At 59.0% G+C, this 22,243-nt stretch overlaps 1 protein-coding gene across 5 annotated transcripts in view; it reads right to left on the bottom strand.

The window, feature by feature from the left end:
• The window catches only part of NLGN3 (neuroligin 3), a 42,107-nt gene extending 22,018 nt beyond the window's left edge, over positions 1–20,089 (bottom strand). For 2 of the 5 annotated variants that reach the window (XM_065689582.1, XM_065689585.1), the window contains exons 1-2: positions 20,006–20,089; positions 954–1,685 (exon numbers count right to left, since the gene is read on the bottom strand). In XM_065689582.1, the coding sequence (XP_065545654.1) occupies positions 954–1,431 (478 nt within the window). In that variant the 5' untranslated portion in view covers positions 1,432–1,685; positions 20,006–20,089. The remainder of the gene's footprint in view (positions 1–953; positions 1,686–20,005) is intronic. The other 3 variants (XM_065689584.1, XM_065689583.1, XM_065689586.1) reach the window with 3 other exon arrangements.
• Between the last annotated feature and the right edge of the window lie 2,154 nt (positions 20,090–22,243).

Here is a 22,243-nt window from a genome sequence, read left to right as displayed (position 1 = left end):
AAAACTCTGGGCCAGCCGTGCTGGGCGGGAAGGAAGGCGCGATGCATCCCGTGGCCAAGGGCCCCGGGCACAGAGGAGCAGAGCCAGTCGGCCTGGGAAAAGCCACCGGCCCCCCAGGCTGCCCCGCTGCATGCAGCAGACCCACTGCAGGTCCTTCCAGACTGCTGAAAACCCCCGGGGGCTCCTGTTGCGGTGAGGCTCGGGCGGGCGCACGGGCAGGCGCTGCCTCCTCTGCCCTCTACTTACAGTTCAGGTGGGATCTCCTACAAAGGAAAAGGTTAGACAAGGAGGCACCCGGCCCCACTCAGCCTCACCCCAACAGGACAGTGCCCGTGGGTCCCTGGCACCCCAGGCTCGTTGCTCCACCACTGTCCCGCCGGCAGACAGGGGGGCAGCCAGGCGATGTGCCTGCCAGTGCCCCAAACTCCCATCGCTACCAAGGCCCGGAAAAGGGCTCCGAGGTCCCTTCCTTGCCAGAGCACCTTCCCAGGGAGAGGCAGAGAGTGTTCCTCCCAGCCGCAGCCCACACCCACAACTAGCGCATGGACCTGGGGAGGGTGGGAAGCAGGGAGGGACGAACCCGAACCAACTCAAGACAGAACCTGGCACTTGGCGCCTGGGGAGCACAAACCAGCTTGTCACTCTGTGGATCTGCGGTCAGAGAGTCGGATTCAGATTTAGCAACACAAGAGAGGAACCCGTGACAATGCCATGGAGGTGGAGGGAGGGGGAGCTGGGAGGTGGTGGAGGAGCAGGAGCACGCGAGACAGAGATGGTAGCTGAGGGCAAGAAGGCGAGCTGCGTGGCTAGAGAAAGCTTGAAACAAACAGACAGCATGCTGCAGGGTCCACAACCACATGCTTCAAACACAACACCCAGGTGAGACCAACCACTGCTGGGGAGGGGCGGAGCGGCCCCCCCTGCCCTCCTGCGGGCACCCCGGAGGGACTCACCATCCTCCGTGGGGATGTAGATGTTGAGATACAGGCAGTCCTCGTTGGGATCCTGGATGTAAGTGGCTACAATATCCAAATTGGAGGTAAACCAGATGGGCAGCATGATCTCAGGAACAGCGTTGTGGATGTTCTGGGGGCAGACCGGTGAGAAGTGGGTAGCGTTCCTGATGCCCGACCAGGATGGTGGTGGCTCAGGGGGCATGAACCTCTTCTCCCCGATGGGGGGGGCAGCATAAGGCACCCCCAGGTACTGGTCCACGGGCCCCAGGATCTCGCTGGGCAGCGGCACACGCACTCCCCGTAACTTGCCATAGTGCGTGTTGACAGTGGGTGAGTAGACCTGGCCCTCCATGTGAACGAATGCTGAGGTGAAGCTCAGGATCCAGAGGGCGAGGCGCAGATCCCAGCCAGCCACCAGCTCAGGCACTTGGAGAACAGGGGACACGAGAGGGCTTCTCCAGAGTATCAGCCACATTGTCCGGGAGGAGCAGCACCAACATCCAGGCCTGAAGCTCCTGGGGCAAGGGCTCAGAGCATCCCGGTCATGCCAAGCCTCCAATTTGCCCACTGGGAAAAGACGGAGCAGAAGAGCCAGGAGTCAGGAGTCGCACCTTCTGATGGGTGAGTTGGGAGTGTGACCACGGGGAGATGGGTCCTCAAAGCCGCCCCACTGCCTGCTGCTGCTGCTGCCTGCCTGCCAACGGCCCAGCCCTGGGGGCACTGCTGCTGCTGTGGGGAGATGGAGGGAATTAACAGCAGACTTGCTCTGGGAGAAGTCAAAAGCTCCCGCAGAGAAGGAGCCAGATCCCTGGCCAGACCCTCCCACCCATGGGTGCTCGTTGGCTCCGCCACCACCCAGGCAGGCAGCTCTGGAGCAGGCCAGCGCGGGCAGCACCAGTACAGCATGTACAGACACACAGATGGCATCTGTCCCTGCCTGCAGAGCCTGTCCCCAGTGCTCAGAAGCCAGCCCAGCCTCTGCCCCACCTGAGTGAGCCCTGCAGTGCCCTGGGCAGCAGTGTGGTGCCCTTGCCCTGTGCTGCAGGAAGGTGTCAGCAGCAGGTTACAGGTGTGAAGATAAGCAGGACAGTGCCACTTCCTTGGCACCATCCCTCCACACTAGGAACCTGTTGGGCGCCGCTGCTCTCCAGCACAGCCCACTGGCCCCTCTCCCCTCCAGGCTAAGCCAACACTGCAGTCAGTGCTCATCAGGTGGTCTGCACCCCAGCATCACTCCCCTGCCTGTGTGCCACCACCCCACTTCACACACCAGCAAACCAGACCCACGAGTCACCACCCAGACACCCATCCTGCCCATCCACATGCTCTCCAGCCACCTTTCTCCTTCCACCTGCTGCTGGCCAAAGCGGGGAGAACCCAGGCACAACCCAGGCGATGGGCACAGCCCCTGTCCCACTGTGCCAGCCCCCGTACCCGCCTGCCTCCTGGCCACCCGAGCAGTCCCTGGCGAGGCAGAGCTCTGCTCCCACATCCCCACACCCGGCTGTCAGCAGGGTGTGAAGCAGATGTGGCAGCTCCTCCCTGGGCCCGTGGGGAAAGGCAGGCAGGGCATGCGGGGCGCAGGCAGGGGCAGGCACGGGGTTAGGCAAGGGGTAAGGCAGGGGGGCCGGCAGGGCAGGCAGGAGCTGCAAATGGGGACCAATGCAGAGCTCCTGTGCAGGAGAGCCCTTGCTGGAGGCTGTGTGGGTTTCCAGTGCTCTGCTCCTCACCTCCCTGCTGCCTGCTGCATTCTGGTTTATGCAAGGGCAGCCCCCTCCCCGCCCCCCACCCCGTTCCCCAGGGACTGAGACCAGGGCAGCCGCAGAAGCCGCTCTCATCCTCACCCAGCTTGGCAAGAGCAGCAGCAGCCCCAGGCCAAGATCCATGTCTCGGGCTTTGCAGCCCAGTCCCTGCCTGGTAGCAGGTCAGGGGATGCTTGTCTTGTGTCAGCCACATGTCCTTACCCTGGGAGAGATGGTAGAGGTGATGGGGCACCTCCATTCTTTCCCAGAGCATCCTTACACGCCCATCCGGTAAATCTCTCCCAAGCTCAGAAGGGAGCAGAATTGCCTTGGAATTATTGGAGCACAAAATAAGAGCTGTATGCGGATGGGAGGATGCGGCTCTGGTGCAGGGACTCCACGAATGGAGAGCACCTCATCCAGCAAGGAAAATCCACAGGAGAAAAAAACCCCAACCAAACAAAAATCCCACCACAGAGGGTGTCTCAGAGCTGCACTGCACATGTGCAGGCAATTCACTGCTGGCCACTAAGGAAATGGGCCTGTGCTGTGCCTGCCCTCCAGATGTGCCCAGGGAACACAGCAGGCTCAGAAATCCAGCATAGTAAGAAACAGCCCAGAAAATCACATTGCTGCATCCAGCCTGCCCAAGGCCTCCTGGGACTGGGCCGTGGAGGGACGGCAGGCAATGCCAGACAAGGAGGGTGGTACAAACGATGGGGAGAAGCAGTCACACTTACTGCCCCCTCCACAGCACAGGGACAATGGGAGGGCTGAGCTATCATGACTGGGGCTGATCCTGCTCTACCCCTGACCCCCATCGCCTCAGCCCATTGTCCCGCTCCACCTCCTCCTGCCCCAGCAAACAGTGACAGCAACATACCCAGCAGAACAGCCCTGCTGCGTTACACCCAAACAGCCTAAGAAACAAAAGGTGTATCGTGAGACAGAAATACAGCTGCGGCACCCAGGGACCCCAGGCTCTGCCCTGCCCTGCCGCTGCTGGAGCTGTCCCTGCAACACAGTGCCTCCAGCTCTGGAGGAAATCCATCCTTCACCTAATATTCCTTGCAGCAGAGAAGTGACAATTGCCGAACAGTGACATCCCAGGGGTGCGATGATGGCTGGGGAACCCCCAAAGCTGCAATAGTCCCACATGGGCTCTCACAAGTGCTTCAGACCCACCGCTCTGCCTGACATTGCTGGAAGGCAAACTGCCCAGCGCAGATCTGCTGAGGGTCCGTGGGTTAGCATAAAGCCCCATTACTAATGACTGTCAAATCTAATTTGTATGACTGGAAGCTACAGGCAGCTTCCAGTCTCTATGATAGTGCCCACAATTCCCCACAGAGCCATTTCAATTGACCCGTCATTGGTTTTCCCTCTGCAAGAGCACCACAGCCCTGCCTGTGGTGGCTTTACCAGCTGGTTTCCTGACTTGAGAGCTTCCTCAGGCTGTGGCCACACGCTGCTGTGGGCATCACTGGTCCACCAGCTCCTCCAGCCAAGCCGTTTCCCAGCACCAGGCAGCACTGCTCCACAGCTCCCAGCAACTGCAAAGCCAGGGCTGAATTCACCTCCTGCCCTGTGCCCCTGGAGCAGCCATGCGCCCAGCGTGACCGCCCGAGCCCGGCACCAGGAGGAACCTCTTTATAAAACACAGCCAAAACCCAGCTGCTTGCTGCAGCTCCTCAGAATTACGTTACGATGATGTTCCCTTGGGGTTTTGTTCAGTCCTCATCCGTGGTTCTTCTAGCTTATGAAAACCATGTAAATTTGAAGACAAAACCCACAAGCTAAGATAGAATTAAAGCTCCAAGTACACATCTTTAACTTATATAAAATGATACTACAGGACTTGCATCTGTCTCCAATTATGAGCTTTATGAAGCATCAGACACAGAGGTGAGTTACGCTAGCGATAGCCAACTATGTCCAGATACGGAACCGCACAGTCAAGACCCAGTAGCCCTGACATTCCCCTGGAGAGCCATGGTGCCTTAACACCCAAATGGAGATCGTGGTGTTCTAGCACTTGTAATTCCACATCTGGTTCTATCATTTTAAAAGACTTTTTCCCTCCATCTGCCCCTGTCTCCACAAGCACAGAATGCAGGCACCCAAAACAGTCTCAGGGACATGCTGCTCTGAGCCTTCCTATGTTTGACTGTTTTTCAATTACAAACCCCCAACATGACACAAACCCTGAATCTGGAATTCCCTGGGTTTCAAACGCCTCATTTGGGATGATTACAATACCCCTGTAACACATCATATACCCTCATACTGCTGTTCTGTGCTCTGTGCTTTCTGCTGTAATTTCATGTTAACACAACATGCCGGATGGGAATTTAACCTTAATTTAATATTGACAGAGTGCCATGAAACCTAGAGTTCAGCCCCCTTCACCGGGGGCCATTGCATGCGCCTTTCACTGCTGCCCGCTGCCGCATCAGCTCTTAAGCTTGCCCTTGGCCTTCCGAAGCAAAAAGCTGGGAAACCCGAGAAAGGACATTTTGTTCGGGGAAGCGATTCCCCCGCATCCCACAGGAGGTGGGAGCGCAACTTCCCGCCTACAGCGCTCCCATTCTTGCCTCCAGCTGCGAAGCCAAGTGCATCCCCCAGCAAAGATGGCTGCTGGCTCCCGGCAGCGCTGCGCCAGCAGGAGCCGTGCCTGCCAACTGGAAGGGAGACGGGGCTGGGCTGGGCAGATACTGGGGATGCTCAGATAAGCCCACAGCAAGGAGCCGGCAGGAGAAAGACACCGCAGGTATCCCAGGTCGCTCTGCCAGAGCGCCGGTGGGTGAGCAGAGGAAGCGAGGCTGCTGGGGGAGTTATTCATCTGCCATGAAAACAAATGCTCTATCCGCATTTCCAGGGCTGCGCTGTCTGCCAGACAGCTCCCTCCTCAATGCTCTCCATGGAAACCTGGGCGGGTGGGATCCTCTGGAAGCCTGCCTTGCAGATGCACAGGCAGGCGTCTCCACACCAGCCAGACGAGCTGGATCCACACCTTCCCTGGCAGGCAGCCGAGGCGATGCACGTAGGCAGCCTGCCCTTGCCTTGGAGCCTTTGCCAGGCTCCAGCCTCCTGCCCCTCAGCACTCAGGCTGACCAGCCCCAAGCTCACCACGCTGGTGCTATGGCTCCGTCCTCTGCGTGGTCCAAAGGCAGGAGAGACCAGGACCTCAGACCGCCCAGCTGGCACTGGTGGATGATTTCCTCCCAGCAGGAAGCAGACAGGATGTCCCACTGCACCCTTTGGCCACTCTGCCTTCTGTAGCTTTGCTCACCATATGACCCTGTTGTATCACAGTGAGAGGCAGCAAACGGCCAGCCCAGGCACCCCACCGCAGACATGCATCTGGCAAGCAGCATGAGAAACCTCTGCCTCCTCCTGCCCAGGGAGAGCAAGGTCCAAACCTTCCCACCAGCCTGTCGGCAAGAGCAGGGTCTTGACTTGCAGCTTCTGATGCTTGTGGCCTGGGCCAGTGCTTGAGAAGCTGGTGGTTGTGTGCTATGGACTGTGCCCTGTGGGTCTTTCTGACCCATCCCAAGTTACCCATCCATGGCACAGGCAGGTGTTTCCTGGTCCCACAGCACTGTGAGAGCAATTCCCAGGACTTCAGGTCCATCACAGAGCTGGTGCACCGTAATATATGGCTACCAGTGGCTTGAAGTTACACTGAAAAGGGGTTTCAGAACGGTCAGCCCTGCTGCTGCTGCTCCTGCTCTCCTTTTCCATGAATGAGCTAAATGACAGAACAGACGTTTTGAAATCTGCACGTGACACCCAGCGCTAGGGAGACCAGGGCAGGAATTTGACACACTCCCACCAGACTGGGGAAAGGGCTGAGAGATGATGGGCAGGGCTGTAAGTCGTCGGGAGGGAAACACTTGCACAAACAGACCACGGAAGAATAGACAGCAGCACGTCATTGCCGCCTAAAAACAGGAGAATCCAGTAGGATGTGCAAACAGCCAGTTTATAAAGACACGTGAATTACCTTGCTCTCCTCTCAGCTCATAAAGGCACATCAAGTAATTACACTGTTCTCCTCCCCAAAAAATTTGGACCAACTAACAGAGGCCACAGGAGACCAGCAAGACCACCAAAAATCCTTGGACAACACCTGGAAGAGTGGGGCTAGTCTAGACAAATCAGAGGACACAGGTTAATAACACGTAAAGGCCACAGCAATAAAGGTCAGAACAGTCTGAAGTTGAACTTCATGCTAGGTAGTAGCATTACATTCATAGTAAGAGTCAAGTTAAAGCCCCCCATGCATATCTGGAAAGGATGCTACATGGCAGATGGGTGGATCAAGTCCATCTTGACCCCCTCGGTGTCCCCTCCAGCCTAGTCTCCTACACTTCTCATCACCCCGGCTGGCAGCTCTGTCCCTGCCTTCATTTGTTCAGTATTTGTCACCATCTGAGCAAACTACGGCCTCCCCAGCCATGAAGACTTCAGCATTTAGGACACTGACAAAGCAGAACACTCAGGGGGCTTCCCAGCACCATGAAGTCCGCACACATCTGCTCTCTGCTTTGCAGAGGTCACCCCATGTCTCTTCGGTGTCCATCTCACTCCCTAGGTTTCTCCTAGAGGCACATCTGCAGCACCCCTGATGTCTATCACAGTCAGCACCACAGTCACTCTGATGGGACACAAGCTAAAACAGTCACAAACGTCACCCTCATTTGCTTCAAGTGCAGGAAACACCCCTGTGTCTTGCCTTTCACAGCACCACCAGTATTCAAAGTAAGCTGGATGTCAGAAGCCTACAACACACTCCACTGCACATCCTTTGCCCTGGGGAGAGGATGAGAGACCACGTGAGAAGTGTCAGTTAAGTTCCTCAATGCTGCAAGAACATATGTGGGACAGAAGCTCTTTGACAACTCCCAGACATGTGCCAAGATCCTCGAGAGCTCCCATTCAGAACAGGAGAATGTTACCAAAATCTCTAGAAACAGACATTTCAAGGGCCACTTCTGCTGTGGTGCCAATGGCCTCCTGCTGCAATATGGCCTACCTGCATTTGCTCCTTGGCCTTTAAAGATTCCCTCATGTAGGAGCCAAGCCTGCCTTGGGAAGGACACCGGGGCAAAGTGGACCTTTCCGTTGCCTGCATTTCAGCCTTTCCAGGCAGTTTTGGTGTTGAATGCCAGCACACTGCTCGATGCCTGGCTCCAGAAGGCACACTACCCCACAGGTCAGATAGCCTGGCTTGTTTCCACCTCCTGTTTAGCACCAAAAGACCCCAAAATGCAGGAGGTTTCTCAGTGTCACTGAGCTGAGACTGGCAGTGTTGCTGAAGGACAGCCAGTGAGCACTGCAACAGGGACAGTGTTGGGGTCAGCACCCAATCCTGCCAATGCAAGCAGAGGGGGGCCTCTATAGAGGACCTCAGGACAACTGTGCTTGAAAGCCTGGGCTCTTTTGGAGTGGGCTCCATGCTCACCTTCAGCTGGTCTAGGTTTTGACTGACCTTCCCACTCCCTGCTTCCCAGGTTCTGGTGGGAAGCTGAAGCAGGGCCATGTGGCACAGCCAGCAGCTGCTGTGTGACAGGTCCCTGCCTGTCAGTGGCAGCAGTGGCAGCAGCCTCTTGGTGGGCTGCTGGGTTTCCACATGGTTCAGGGATAACTGCTGGAAGTAGGCCATTTAGTGCCACGTTCTGGATAGGAATAATCTGGATTATCTCATGTTATAGCTTCCCTGACCCCAGCGTGAAGAAATGGCAGCAGCTCTTCTCTCCTTCACCTTGCTGTTTGCATAGTTTCCATTTTACAAATGCTTCCCTGCAAGGGCAGAGGTTAATGAGAACCTCTGTCTAAACAGCAAACACAGTCCCCTGGCCCTAGCACGGGTAGGCACACAATTGCTCCCCAGCCAGAGCAACAGGCAGCAAAGGAAGAGTTGTTGAGACACTGGCATAGATTGCCCAGGGAAGCTGTGGCTGCCCCATCCCTGTCAGTGCTCAAGGCCAGGTTGGACACAGGGGCTTGGAGCAAGCTGCTCTAGTAAAAGGTGTCGCTGCCCATGGCAGGGGTTGGAGCTGGAGGAGCTTCAACATTCCTTCCAACCCAAACCATTCTGTTTCATTCTGAGAGCCTGACCCAGCCTGGAAGATGAGAGAGCTCTGGAGGAGACTCCAGAAGCCATGCAGGGGGGTCGCTGGAACAGCTGGACGTGGCATCGCTCTATTCCAGCCTGAACGTGCCTGGTCCGGCCTGGCAGGACCGACCCACAGGAGCCGGCGGTGCCCCGAGGATGGTGCGGGGCGGCGCAGGCCGCCCGGTGCCCCCGGTCCCACCCGCGGCGGAGGCGGCGGGAGCTGTCCGTTCAGCACCGCCCGCGCCGCGCCGCGCCCGGGGACGGGCCGGTTCCCCAGCCCGGCCACTCGGCACCCAGCGCCTCCAGCGAAAGCGCCCGGCCGCTCTCGAGCTCCATCCCGGCTGGCAGTCGGAGGAAAGGCGCGACAGGCAAGGACAGCTGCCGGGCAGGCTGCGTCTCCTCGGCTAGACAGGGGACCAACGTCACCGCTGTCTGCCGCTTCCTGAGGAGATGGAGAGGGAAGTGCTCACCTCTTCTCCCTGGGATCCAGCGAGGTGACAAGTGGGAACGGCCCAAAGCTGTGCCAGGGGAAGTTTAGACCAGACATCAGTGTGTGACCACCCCTTCACCAAGAGCGCGGCCAAGCCCTGGAACAGGCTTCCTAGAGAGGTGGTTGGTGCCCTCCAAGCCTCTCAGTTTTTGAGGAGCATTTGGGCAATGCCCTTAGTAATTTCACTGAGTGTTCTGAGTAACTTTTGGTCAGCCCTAAATTGGTCAGGCGGTTGGACTAGATGATCATTTTAGGTCACTTCCAACTGAAATATTCTGTTCTAGAGGAAACGGCACTTCATAAATGGCAGAATTACTGCAGCACTCACTTTGCACGGGCAGGTGGCTGACAACGCCGAAGTGTAGAACCCTGGAATTTCCAGACATCTATTCAGGAGTGAGCTGACAGACAATCTGCTTTCAGCAAGCCCTTGGCACCAGCACAAAGTTCATGCCAAGACAACTTGCTTGCTCTCCATAATATCACAAACAGGCAACCGGCACCTAGTTTAAGGCAATATAAGCTCACTCACAAATCCGAGATCAACACTCCACAGCTAGCAACTGGAGTGTAAATCTCACCCAGCAAAGAGAGCTGTCTGCACAAAGCAGCATTCCTTCACTTCCTTCTCCAGCTTTGGCAAGCCGTGCTGTGACATTATCCCAGCTGCTCATCACCATCCCCCTCACATCTGCCAGAGTCAGGGCTCCTACATCCTCTCCCAAACAACTGCCCCAGAAACTACCATGGGCCCGGATATTTAAATTAAATTGGATCATTATGACCGAACCACAGTAGGGAGCAATTACACAATCACACAGCTCTTCAGAGAAACAAGCTTCTGAAACTCTGAGTGCAAACACCTTCATATTTCTTATGTCAGAAAAAGCAGGTTTGAAATGTAATAAAGAAAGGAGACTTCAGTGACCCAAAGAGCCTGGCTCAATGCAGTGACATCCCCATTTCTGAAAGACCCCAAACAAAGCAACAAAAATGAAACCCAGCTGCTGATGGAATGTTTTTCACAAAACTCTCTCATACCGCAGTCCCTCAAACTCCTTTCTGGAAACCCAGCCTCGCAAAGGACATGGACCTCCTCCAACCAACTGGGCCACGGGCAATTTGCAGAAAGCCTTGTCCTACCTGTACCACCACCTGTGCTTATAATGGGTCAAGACGCCTTCTGCATGTTCCCAGGAAAGATGAGAAAGCAGTGGTGGCTGCAGGCAGGCTGAGTGTGTGCACAGCCAATGCTTTTCATGGACCAGCATGGCCTGGAGGAGGCTCTATAAATGTAAGGAGGTGGGCTGGGCACAGAGGAACCCACTGCAGCTTAAAATACAGAGACTTCCTGCAAATGTGACTAGAGAGGGTGGGCAACAAAACCCGAGTGCCTTGAATGGGAACAGCTACACCCAAGATAAGTTGTCAATGTTTCAGTTTTGCTGACTCAGTTAGGAAGCAAAAACTGCTCAACCACTGGCTGTAATCCAGACCATGGCTGTAAGAGCCTCTGGTTTCAGTGGCAGAGCTGAAAACGGATTGTTTCCTTTACCAACACCTGCCCCAACACCTATTTCTGCCTCACACCACTGCCCACCCACCACTCCTTGGGAGCTGAGCAAAGTTTTGCTTGGCAGAGTTGTAAACCAGGTCATGAAGATGACCCAGGCTAAAGGTAACAAAACCAAGGGCAAAGAGCAGATAAGAGGAAAATAACCGGAGACAAGTGGGAATGAACTTTTCCACAGAAACTGGAACACGACATACCCAGTTTTCCTGTGCTAAGTTTACAAGTTATCTGCTGGTGTACAAGCACCACCTTCCTGTACCACCCATTACCACCCTATCTTGTACCACGTGACACCAATGCAGCTACCAAGTCCATGGAGCAGGGTGGCTCTATGGGGACAGCAAATCCCTATGCATGAGGTATGGGCCATCCTGACAGAGCCACCCCTCCAGGTCACAGCGCAGGCAGCATGTTCCCTTACTGTACTTGAAAGTCCAAGCATTCCAGTCCAGCACTAAATCATTTCCTCACTGCAGAGTCAGCGGTGGCAATGCTCAGGAAAGCTGACCTAGGAGATGTTTGAGCTAGCATCACCTCCACCATCCGTACCACTTCCATCCTGTTACAACAGTCCCTAGTCCCAGACAGGCTCCATGCAGACCCATGCACCCAGAGCCCAGGATGGAACATCCCTCATTTCCCACAGCTAGGAGAGCTGCAGATCCTGTCCTGTGCCCAAGAGATGCCCCAGATGAGCCCAAGCCCGTCACCCTACTGCAAGTGCCCAGCACACCCCACCTGACGCAAGCTGCTGAATTGTGTGTTAGTGTCAATGGCCTTGACCAAAGGCCAGACGTGATTTTCTGACCATGTTGCAAGAGCCAAGCAGGGACATGGGAGCAGCACTTCCTCTGTCCAGCAAGCAACATCCAGACAGAACAATTGTTTTGTCGCCATGACGCTGGTGCCCCTTTCAGTGACCCACCACTCCACGACACTGCAGCATGCCTGGGGACACAGCCCCAGTGGCTGTCACCACCAAGGCCCAGGGCACTGCTCAGTCCCAGCTCTGCTCTGGCTGGCCTGGGTGACCGTGCTCCGCTCCCCACAGCACTGGCGTGCTCATCTCCGCAGGGGGCTGCTCTGGGCAAAGCACTCACGCCCAGAAAGCTCTGGACCGGGGCAGGGAAGGGGGGCAGTGGCAGCCGGTGGCACCGCACGCAGAGCAAAGAGCGCAGGCCGGGACAAGCTGCATCTGCTAACGCTGTAACGCGTTTCCTCTGCTCCCGCCCGCGGGCGGCAGTCACCGGAAACATCGGGAAGGGAAGGCCTGAACGTGAGGCGGGGAACGGCACCGCCGCCGGCAGCAGCGCGGCCCCCGCCCTGCGCGCCAGGGCCCTCCCGCTTCCCGGCGCGCCGCTGCCGGGCAGGGCCCGGCGGACCGGGCCGGGGGCAGCGGCTCCCGCCGGGGCTGCGCGCCCGCAGGCAGCGCGGGGCAGCGGCCAGGACCCGCGTCCTGCGGCAGCCGCCGCTCCTCCGAGCTGACGTCAGCCCCGGCGAGCCCGGCAGGCGGGGCCCGCGGCGCGCGCCCGCACCGCGCGGCTCGGCGGACCCTGCGCGGGCGCTCCCGGCCGGCCGCGGCTCCCCCGCGAGCAGGGCTCCGCGCGCGCTCCCGAGCAGGGCGAGGCGCTGCGGGCGCCGCCCGCCCGCCCCGCGGACCGCGGCTGCTGCGGGAGGGGGAGCCCCCGGGCAGGGTCCGGCCCCGCGCAGGCGGCGCCGCCCGCCAGGCCCAGGGCAGCACCCGGGCAGGGGCAGCCCCGGGGCTGCCGGCGCAGAGGCCCCCAGCGCGGGCCGCTGGCGCGGCATCCAGAGACGCGCGTCTGAGCCGGCCAGCGAAGAGCCCGCCCTGGAGCGGCTGGGTTCTCCGGGAACCCCGAAGGTCTCCCCGGGAGCTCTGGAAACACGCGGAAGCTGCGTGCTCCGTGAGCAACCCAAGCAGCTCATGCAGGGTCACAGTCTGATGCCACCGTTGTCACAGGTACTGCACATTGCTGCCAGCCTGCACAGTTGTGGTGCCGCGGAATCCCAGACTGGTTTGGGTTGCAAGGCACCTTAAATGCTCATCCAGCTGCAGGTCCGTGCCACGGGCAGGGACACCTGCTACAACCTGGCCCTGAGCACTGCCAGGGATGGGGCAGCCACAGCTTCTCTGGGCACCCTGTGCCAGCGCCTCAGCACCCTCACAGGGAAGAGCTTCTGCCTAAGAGCTCAGCTCAGTCTCCCCTCGGGCAGGTTCAAGCCATTCCCCTTGGCCTGTCCCTACAGGCCCTTGTCCCAAGCCCCTCTCCAGGTTCCCTGCAGCCCCTTTAGGCACTGGAGCTGCTCTCAGGTCTCCCCTTCAGGAGCCTTCTCTTGTCCAGGCTGCCCCAGCCCAGCTCTCTCAGCCTGGCTCCAGAGCAGAACTGCTCCAGCCCTCGCAGCAGCTCCATGGCCTCCTCCGGACTTGCTCGAGCAGGTCCACAACCCTCTTGTCACGTTGGAAGGACAACATGCAGTCAGATGGCTCAGCCCAAGCCCACAACAGCCTCTACTCAACTAAGAGAAGCAGCTTGCTCAAGCAGGGAAGCCCGCCCTCAGCAAAAGCCATTGGCTGCTCACATTCCCAAACTGAAACCAGAGCTTGGCATGACTGAGCAGAAGACCATGGAAGCCCCTCAGGCTGGGGCTCAGCTGCAGCCAGGGCAGCTCTACAAAGTCTGACTTTTTCTCATGCAACCTGGGCTTGCTAAGAACTGGAAGCTGGGCAAGCCAGCAGCTAGGATGGTAGCCTGTTCAGATTTAATCCCAATTTATTCTCTATTTTCCCTTGTACCTTTCTCCTCCCACACTTTCTCTCTTCAAGCATAAAAAAAGCAGAAAGCCTAAAATCTCTGGGAAAAAATTCTTTGCTGTGTTTTAGTGCACAGGCTGCTGGAGCAGCCTGGAGATGCCCTGTCTCTCCAGAAGGAGCAGACCAGGATGAAGCAGCATGTATGGGCAGGCTGCTACTACCAGCAATGCCAAGGGAAGGCAACCCCAGTGCCAAGGCAGCTCCCATGCTCCCTGCTTCTTTTCAGAGCTCCCCGAGCACAGCTCAGCCTCAGCAGATGCCCACTTTGGAAGCATTGCTCCTCATGGACAGGGGAGGAGGTTTTTGTTACAAAGAGCAGGTAACCACCTTAAAGCCCTGAGCATCCAAGTACAGCAGCTCCCTGCCCAAATCTGCAACACCAGATCCTCATCAAGGCAGCTCAGCAGCGACAGAGCCCAAAATGGCAATGAGGCTAGGCACAAATTCTTCCCTGTGAGGGTGCTGAGGCGCTGGCACAGGGTGCCCAGGGAAGCTGTGGCTGCCCCATCCCTGGCAGTGCTCAAGGCCAGGTTGGACACAGGGGCTTGGAGCAAGCTGCTCCAGTGGAAGGGGTCCCTGCCCGTGGCAGGGGCTGGAGCTGGAGGAGCTTTACGATCCCTTCAACCCAAACTGGGCTGGGATTCCATGACAACAACAGAGATCATTTCTGTCTTGAGGCACAGAATCTGTCCCTTACGGCTGCTTGCAAAGGGCAGATGTGGGTTTTGTGGTTGCAAGGATGCTGCGGTGCTGATGGGATACTTCTCTCAGCCCTCGCAGAGAGGATCCTCCTGGAAATCATGAGGATGGGAAAGAGTGTCTTCTTGAGCTTCAGCCTTGCTTTTCCTCATCCTGCTGCCCCACTCTCACTGCTGTCCCACTGGGGACTGCTAGATCCCTAACTCACCTCTGCATCCTCTTCTCCAAGTCTACTTCTCCCACAAGAAGCAAACCTCTCCCAAACCAAGCCTCTCTGCTGTCCTTGCACTGCTTGAGGAGCCGTGGGATACCCTTCTGGCACCACACGTACACCTAGGCAAGGCTGAACTGGACCCTCACTGGTAGCAGGACACAAGTCATTTCTCATCTGGGCATGAAACCAGGAACAAACCCTATACTGATGTTCCCTGATGTGTGTGAGAACTGGCAGAGCCAGGGGACTGAAAGAGATGAAAATCAGATCCCTGGTGATCCCACGGGGAACTGGGACAATGCCAGGATGAGACTCCAGCTCTGTTGCCAGCATGTCAGATGTGTGTCCTGTGGCCAGGATGCCACAGTGCCACCACTCAGGCAGAACTGCCGGGTGAGACAGGAGCGAAGGGATATTGCCATCCAGATGTGCCATCCCTGTAAACATTGCAGGCCAGGCTGGATGTGGTTCTGAGCAGCCTGATCTAGTTGAAGATGTCCCTGCTCATGGCAGGGGGTTGGTCTAGATGACCACTGAAGGTCCTCTCCAACCTAGACTATTCTATGACACCAATTCTATGATTTTCAAACCAACTGAATTAGCAATTGGTCAGAGGACAATATTCCATCAGAAGCCTCCAGCAAAGGGTGCTGTGATGCTGAGACAGAGGACTGGTGCTTAACACAGGTCCCACCTCTCCAGCTGGCTGCACCTCCATCATGTGGGGAGAGCATTCTGTGCTGAGTAAGTGGGACTGAGCAGGAGTCTGTCACTCTGTGCCAAGCAGAGGAACACAAGAGATGGACGAGGATAAACCCATCCTTCTTCACCAAAGCCCAGTGCTCCCTTCTGGCTCCACCCTTGCTGGTAGGCACAACGTTATGAAACTAACAGTCAGACCAAGGGCCCACCTTGCCCAGTGTCCTTTCTTGACAGTACTCAGACCTATGAGCACTTTGCAGTTCAGCAGCTGCCGACTCAGAGCTACATCTTGGTGTTTTTCCTGGTTCTGAGGGAACCTCCTGTCCTCCCTGCATTCATCCTGTTTCTCCTGGAACCCAGGTAAGGTTTCACTGCTCCCACCTTGTTCTGAGGACTTCTGCAATTTGACAGCACATCTGCAAGAGGCGATGCCCCTCCTCCTGTTCGGCACCTCCTGCCAGCTTCATTTGATGTGACCTTGGACTTGCATAGAAGGAAACTGAACACTTCACCTGTGCGCCTTCTCTCATGGCCTCCTGTAGACGTACTTTATTCATCTTCTGCTCTTTCTTTTCCAGTTTTAGGAGCCCTGCCTTCTTTAGCCATTTTGCACAGGGGCCATCAGACCTGTGACCGTTTCTGCTGCAACTTCCAGGCATCTGACTGCACGAGGATCTCAACAGGGCTGTCCGGTGCTCCCCTGGGCAGCTCTGGAGGCAGACACACAGAGCGGCTGTTCCTCTTCTCCTGCATCACTGTCCCACGACTCCTCAAGTTGCTCAGTGATGCCTGGGGTCACGTAGGGGTAGAGGAAGGGTGTGAGGGCAACCTCACAGACTCACCTCCACAGCTCCTTTAGCACTGGTGCCAGCACCAGGACATGGACAAGGCCACCTCCATGTGAGCGGCATGCAGACACTTTGGCCGTGCTACAGACTTGAGTTTCTTCTCCCACTCCTTTAGAGCAGCAGCTGAGGAATGCCTAATGGAGGCAAAGTGCCTGCAGCCGCGTCACACACCAAAGGCCATTCACAGCAGCCCGCTCTCCAAGCCCACGTGAAAAGCCTTCCTCTGCCAACCATCCTCACCCTCAGAGAGCCGCGGCAGCCCCGGCCCAGACCCAGCACTGCTCTCACACAGTGCAAGCACTGTAGCACTCGCCAGCCTCTGCCCGGCCGCTCTGGCATGGCCGTGGTGACCGCTCGGCCCCCGGCAGGGCCACGGCTCCTGGCAGGGCACGCACCCCCCGAGGCGCACTTTGGAGAGAAGGAAGGAGGCTTCTTCTCCTGCGATCCCCTGAGCTCCTTGCCAGGGCTGCCTCAGCCCAAGCAGAGCTCCCCAGCGTGAAGTCTTGCTCACAGACACTGTGACACCCCCCTCCCTGCCCTGATGCCGGCAGACAACACGGCAAAGGAAGCATAGTGCAAGGGCAGAGCTTCCCCACACAACTGCAGGACTAAGCAGGAGCGCAGGTTCCATCAAGGGCTGCAATACCAGATAGCTACTGAGCCCAGACAAGCCTCCAGCAAGCAGCACATCTCCTCCCAGCCAAGGAAAGCTTCCAGGAGCTGCACACACCTGGCAGCCACAGCCAGAAGCCCCCTTGTCTTCCCACTGCTCCTACTTCTCCCCATGACCCCACAGTCAGGCTCACTGCAGGATGTGAATGACGTGGGGTCGCGCTGCCAGCACTGGCAATTGCAGGACCTGTTCCTCATTCCCCTCACACGCGCTGCGGTGCTGCCAAGGCCGGCACAAGGTGCTGGGCACAGCCCCAGCCGCGGGGCCATGTTAGGAGACCACCACAGCATCTCATCCACCATGCAGCACCCCCTGAGCAGCCCAGCACCAGGATCCAACCCATCTCCTTCTGCTGAGGTACCCCCACCTTCCCCCATGCAGATCCAAGACCCACTTTGATACAAACACCAAACCCTGCTTAAGAAGCATCTTTTGAAACTCCCTGTCAGCAGCAGCCAATAACCACAGACCATCAAGGGAGAAATCTCTGTCTGGGATCCTGCAGAGAGCCAAAAACTGTCCCACCCCAATGGCATCAAAAGCTCTAGGGACAGAACCAAGCTGTTCCTGCCCCGTCCCCCTGCCCATGCTGCACAGCCCCAGGACAGCAGCTCCTCAGCTCTGCTCCATGCTCAGCTCCATGCTCTGCTATGAGATTCCACAGCCTCCTGAATGGCTCCACCGCAACTGATGCTCAGGCACATGCTCCACATCCCCACCGCTTTCCACCCTCCTCCCGTTACTGAATTCCTCCAGCTGCCACCAGTTACCCCACACTGGTCTGTCTGAGGTCACAGTTGCTCCTGCAGAGCAAAAAGGACTTCCATTCTCCTCCACTTACTGCAAAGAAGTAGCTCCTAGCAGGAAGGATATGGGTAGACAGCAGCAAACTGCTTGGGAGGCAACAGAACTGCTGTGGTGGGGGAGGTTTAGGAGCTGGCTGAGCTGATGTTGCTCAGGGATGGTTTAGACAGAGCTTAGAGATTCGATCTCCTCAGGGTGCCTTCCATACTTGCTGTCCTAAAACTCCTCCTCACTTGACACAAAGACAAGGCCAACGTGGACCTGCCAAAGGATTTTGGCTGTCACTGTGTCCTTGTTCTCTCTCATGGTCTCAGTGCGATTGCGGTCAAAATGCACCCAGACCCTGCCTGTGCTGGAGCTGAGCACCTGCAGCAGACCCCCCAGGAGCCCGGAGAGACGCAGCGGCCTCAGCTGAAGCCTTGGTGCAGGCTCTGACAATTCTCATGCTGCCTTCTGAAGTCTCAGCAGGCCCCTGCCTGCGGGCAAGGCGCTGCCAGCCCGCACCGAGCCACCAGCCCTGCCCGGCTCCTGAGCACGTGCTCGCCAGCCCTCTGGGGTCTGGGAAAGAGACAGACCCGAATGGAAGGCCCAGAGCAACAGGCTTGGCATGGGCTCAACCTTCCTCTTCCACAGCACTGCCCTAGATTCACATTCAGCCATTGCCGTGCTGAGTCTGGGTGGCTGAGGCTGTGCAAGGCACGGGCAGACCATGCCGAGATGGGCTCTGCAGCTTCGCAGCAGGGTGCAAGGGCCGCCTGCGTCTTGGCGGCGTCTGCCTGTGCCCCGGTGCTCTGGGGTTGAGCTGTGCGTTTGCAGGTGTCCAACCCAACTCCACATCCCGGCCGCACACGTAACCATGGCAACTGCACATGTGAGTGGCAAAGCCTCGAGCTGGGCTAACTGCGAATGCAAATGAAGCAAACACATGCACCGTGCTCAGTGTGACCTCTAAATGTCAGCCCGCCACCGTTCTGCAGACACCAGCTCTGGGGGTGGCTACCTGCAGCCTGCGGGTGGGAGGAGGGACCTCAGGGTTGGCACGGGTGCTCTGGTGCATCACCCCTGCCTTGGTCCCCCGCAGCCCCCGAGGACGCATCTACCCCTTGCGCAGCTGCAGATGCCCCCCTATTCCACCCTGGTTTTCAGAGGAAGGAAGGTCCCACCAGGCTGACACAAAGCATGGCCAGTGCAGGGGCTCAAGGAGAGTTGGATGTGTCAGCCTGGCCATAAGGGCATCTCCAGCCCCTCTGCCCTCACCTATGGCATCGAATGAGACACCCGCAAAGGACAAAAAGAGAATTCCAGTGCCACAGGGATTCCATGGCAGAGCCACCTCCTCAGAGGAGGCCTGTGGCCTTGGGAAGGGCTGCCAGTGGAAGCGCCAGGAGATGCTATCATATGGGAGATCCTAGTCCAGAAACAGACCGGCTGGCCAAAGGCCTTGCATCCCTCCTCACTTCTCCTCTCCCGTACTGCGCTAGGCGTGGGCAGGCCCCGGTGCTGACCGTCACCCACCACACTGTCCTGCTCCATGGCTTCGAGCACAACAGAGCCAAACTCAAGGCAAATGGTGAAAGCCTCAGTGCGAATCAACGGAGCCACCAGCAACTCGGCACCACGAGCCTGACCCACCACATGGCCCGGGGATCAGCACCACCAGCACAATAGAGCCCGTTTGCCACCGAGCTTGCCTTCAGCCTGGCTGACTGCCCAAGAGAGAGACAGGGAATGATGCCCTTCAGCGCCAGAGGCCCGACTACCAATGTCATTCCCCATGCTCCAGAAGCCCAGTGGCCAATGTAATTCCCCATACAATGGCTACTAATCTAAGCCACGGGGATCTCCTGCCTGCCCTTGACCAGGGGATGCTCACGACCGCAACCTCACGCCGGACAGCACCCGGCGCATCCTTGCACCCCAAAAAAACACCCCCACCGGCACCCCGCACGGCGCCGGAGCGGGAGCACCGGCGCTGGGACAGCGGCTGCTCCGCAGGGAACGGGGCCAGCCGGGGCCGCGCCGGGCCGGGGCCGCGCAGCCGAGGCGGGCGCACAATCCCCCTTTCAGCTCGTCGCCATGGCAACCCGCCGGCTCGCCGCGGCCGCTCATCCGGCCCCGTTAACCCCCGCCGGTGCCCGCCGCCGCGCTCGGCACCACCCGGTAACTCCCGCCCCGCTGCCCAGCCCGGCTCCCGACGCCCCCACACCGGCCCCGGCCCGCGGCCACCCGCCCTCCCCGGAGCCCCATCACCCCCGCGGCGGCCGGCCCCGGACCCCCGCGCGTCGGGCCCGGCCCCTTCCCCCGCGGAGCCCCCGCGGTGCGGGCCGGCCCGGCCCGGCCCGGGCGCACTCACCGCCGGGGCTGCCGGGGCTGGGCCATGCCGGTGGCGGCAGCGGCTGCTCCGCGCCCCTCTCGGTCCGGCCGGCCTCGGCAGCGGGAGCGCGCGGCGCGTGCACGGGGGGCGTGCGGGGGCGGGGCCGTGCCGCGGCACCCCTTCGCTGCCGGCGGCGCTGGCCCCGCACCCCCCGGGCAGCCTCCGGCTACCGTGACCCCCCCGTCCCGGCCGGACGCCCTCGCACCCAGGGGCGCGCTGCATCCCTGGCGAACGGCCCCGTCTGTAGGAGCATCCCCACGGGGACAACCTCTGCTACCCGGGCATCCTGCAGCGCCCCGGGCATCTCCACCCCGGCATCCTGCACCACCGCGGGATCCCGGCATCCTGCCCCGCTGCGCCCTGCACCCTCCTCCTCTCCTCTGCGTGGGTCCTGCCCCCCGTCCCGCATAGCTCCAGGCTCTGCAGCCCCGGCGCACCTGTCTGCACGCACAGCATCCCACACCTTCCAGAACCACGCCAGGGGAGCAGCCCCAGGCTCTACCGCTGCTCTGCAGCGCCTGGCGGCTTCAGAGAGGATTGGCCAGATCCCAGTAAGGGACGTCCTGTCCCAGCCTCAGCCCTGGGGCCAGGCAAAGGTGCCTGCCCCCCCGCATCCCCCGCCACGCACAGGGCTGTGGCCTCAGCAGCCACAGCCCCGCAGGCCCCAGCAGCGCCGTGCGGCAAGACCCAGCACCTCCGGTCGGTTCCCGTTCCCCTGTGCGGAATGTCTTCCCCTCGCTCAGAGCCTACTGGCAGGAGCCTCCTCTCCTCCAGCCTGCCTCTGCCCATGGCGGGGCTACCTCTGCTCCAGTGCTGCCTGATGGGATTAGAGATCATTTGAAACAGGGCATGGATCTGAGTCCTGCTGGATGCGTCTGGTCTCTGCATCTCCCTGCTGTACCCAGGACAGAGGCGACTGCGATGCCGGATCAAAGAGGACATGCAGTTACCAGCAGACACCTCTACGTCTTCCGATCCCGACGAGGGGAGCTGGGCTCTGCCTCGCTCCTGCTGGCAGAGCTGCAACCCAGACCCTACCCTGGCTCTGCAGAGCAGCCGCCGGTTCCTGTTTAAGCTGCTCCTGTGGCAGCATGCAGAGGGCAGGCACCCGTTCCAGTGCTCCCGTGTCCTCAGCACACACGGTGAGCTGCTGACCATCCAGCCACAGGGAGATCCCTGGCACCCTGCTCTGGTTGGGCTTCAGTGGCCCCAGCACTTTCTCCCTGCTGCAGAACAGGTCCCAGCTTTCCCGTCCTGCACCCTCTCCCAGCGACCATGGGTGGCAGCTTGACCAATTGCTGCCCGGTTACACCCGGGGTGAGCACACCGCCAACTCCGTACGCCCTTGAGCAGCCAGCTCGGTCCAGCACCTTGTGGGATGGATGCACAACCCTGCCTAGTGCCCACCAGGGTTCATCAGCCCTGAAAAGCACCTTGAAGGGGCCCCTGGACCAGCGCAGAGCTGCCCCACAGCAGGCCGGGCTCCTTCTGTTCCACTGCCAGGCAAAACCAGCCCAGGACAGGGTCATGGTGTATCACGGGCACCACACTGGGAGCACTGGGCACTGGCAGAGTGGGAGGGGGGAGTGCGTGGGACACAGCCTGCTCCTGTCTGCCCATCACCCCACTGTGCCGAGCCTTTGCACAACTTCGGGCTTCTCCCCTTGTGCTGGACCCACGCCGCTTATGGACCCTGCCCAAGCACCCCTTGGGCCTGCCCCTCCACCCCGGGGAAGCAGCAGCAAACACTGCCACCCCGGACCAGTGGCCACAGCAGGGCAGCTGCTTGCATTACTCAATGGGCAGCATCTAATGAACCCCCCCACCCCCGGTCGCCTCCGGCTCTTTCACAAGCAGCATTTAGAGGAGGAGGAGGGCTGGAAGCCGTCAGACCTGCTGAAAGCTGCAGCTGCTCCGTGCTAATGTGCAGCACAGCAACAGCGGCTCCGAGGCATGCAGCCAGCAAGGGCAGAACAGAGCTCCCAGGGTGCCCAGTCCCACAGCACGCTGCAGCCTCTGCACCCACTGGAAACCTCTGGCAGCCAGAGGTTGTTGGAGACCAGGAGCCCTGGGTTTGCCACCACAATGGAGCTCCGGAGTCCTGCTCATCCTGCATCGGCACCGAGCCCCAGGAAGGGACAAATCATCCCTTTTCCCCAAGGGAGGCCAAGCAGGCCTGGGGTGCTTTCACCAGACACAAAGCAGGAGGGCAGCACC

Source organism: Lathamus discolor, chromosome 9 (assembly GCF_037157495.1).
Source record: "Lathamus discolor isolate bLatDis1 chromosome 9, bLatDis1.hap1, whole genome shotgun sequence".
NCBI lineage: Eukaryota > Metazoa > Chordata > Aves > Psittaciformes > Psittacidae > Lathamus > Lathamus discolor.
Note: the sequence above shows the minus strand (reverse complement) of the source record. Positions and strands in the feature narration are given on the sequence as shown.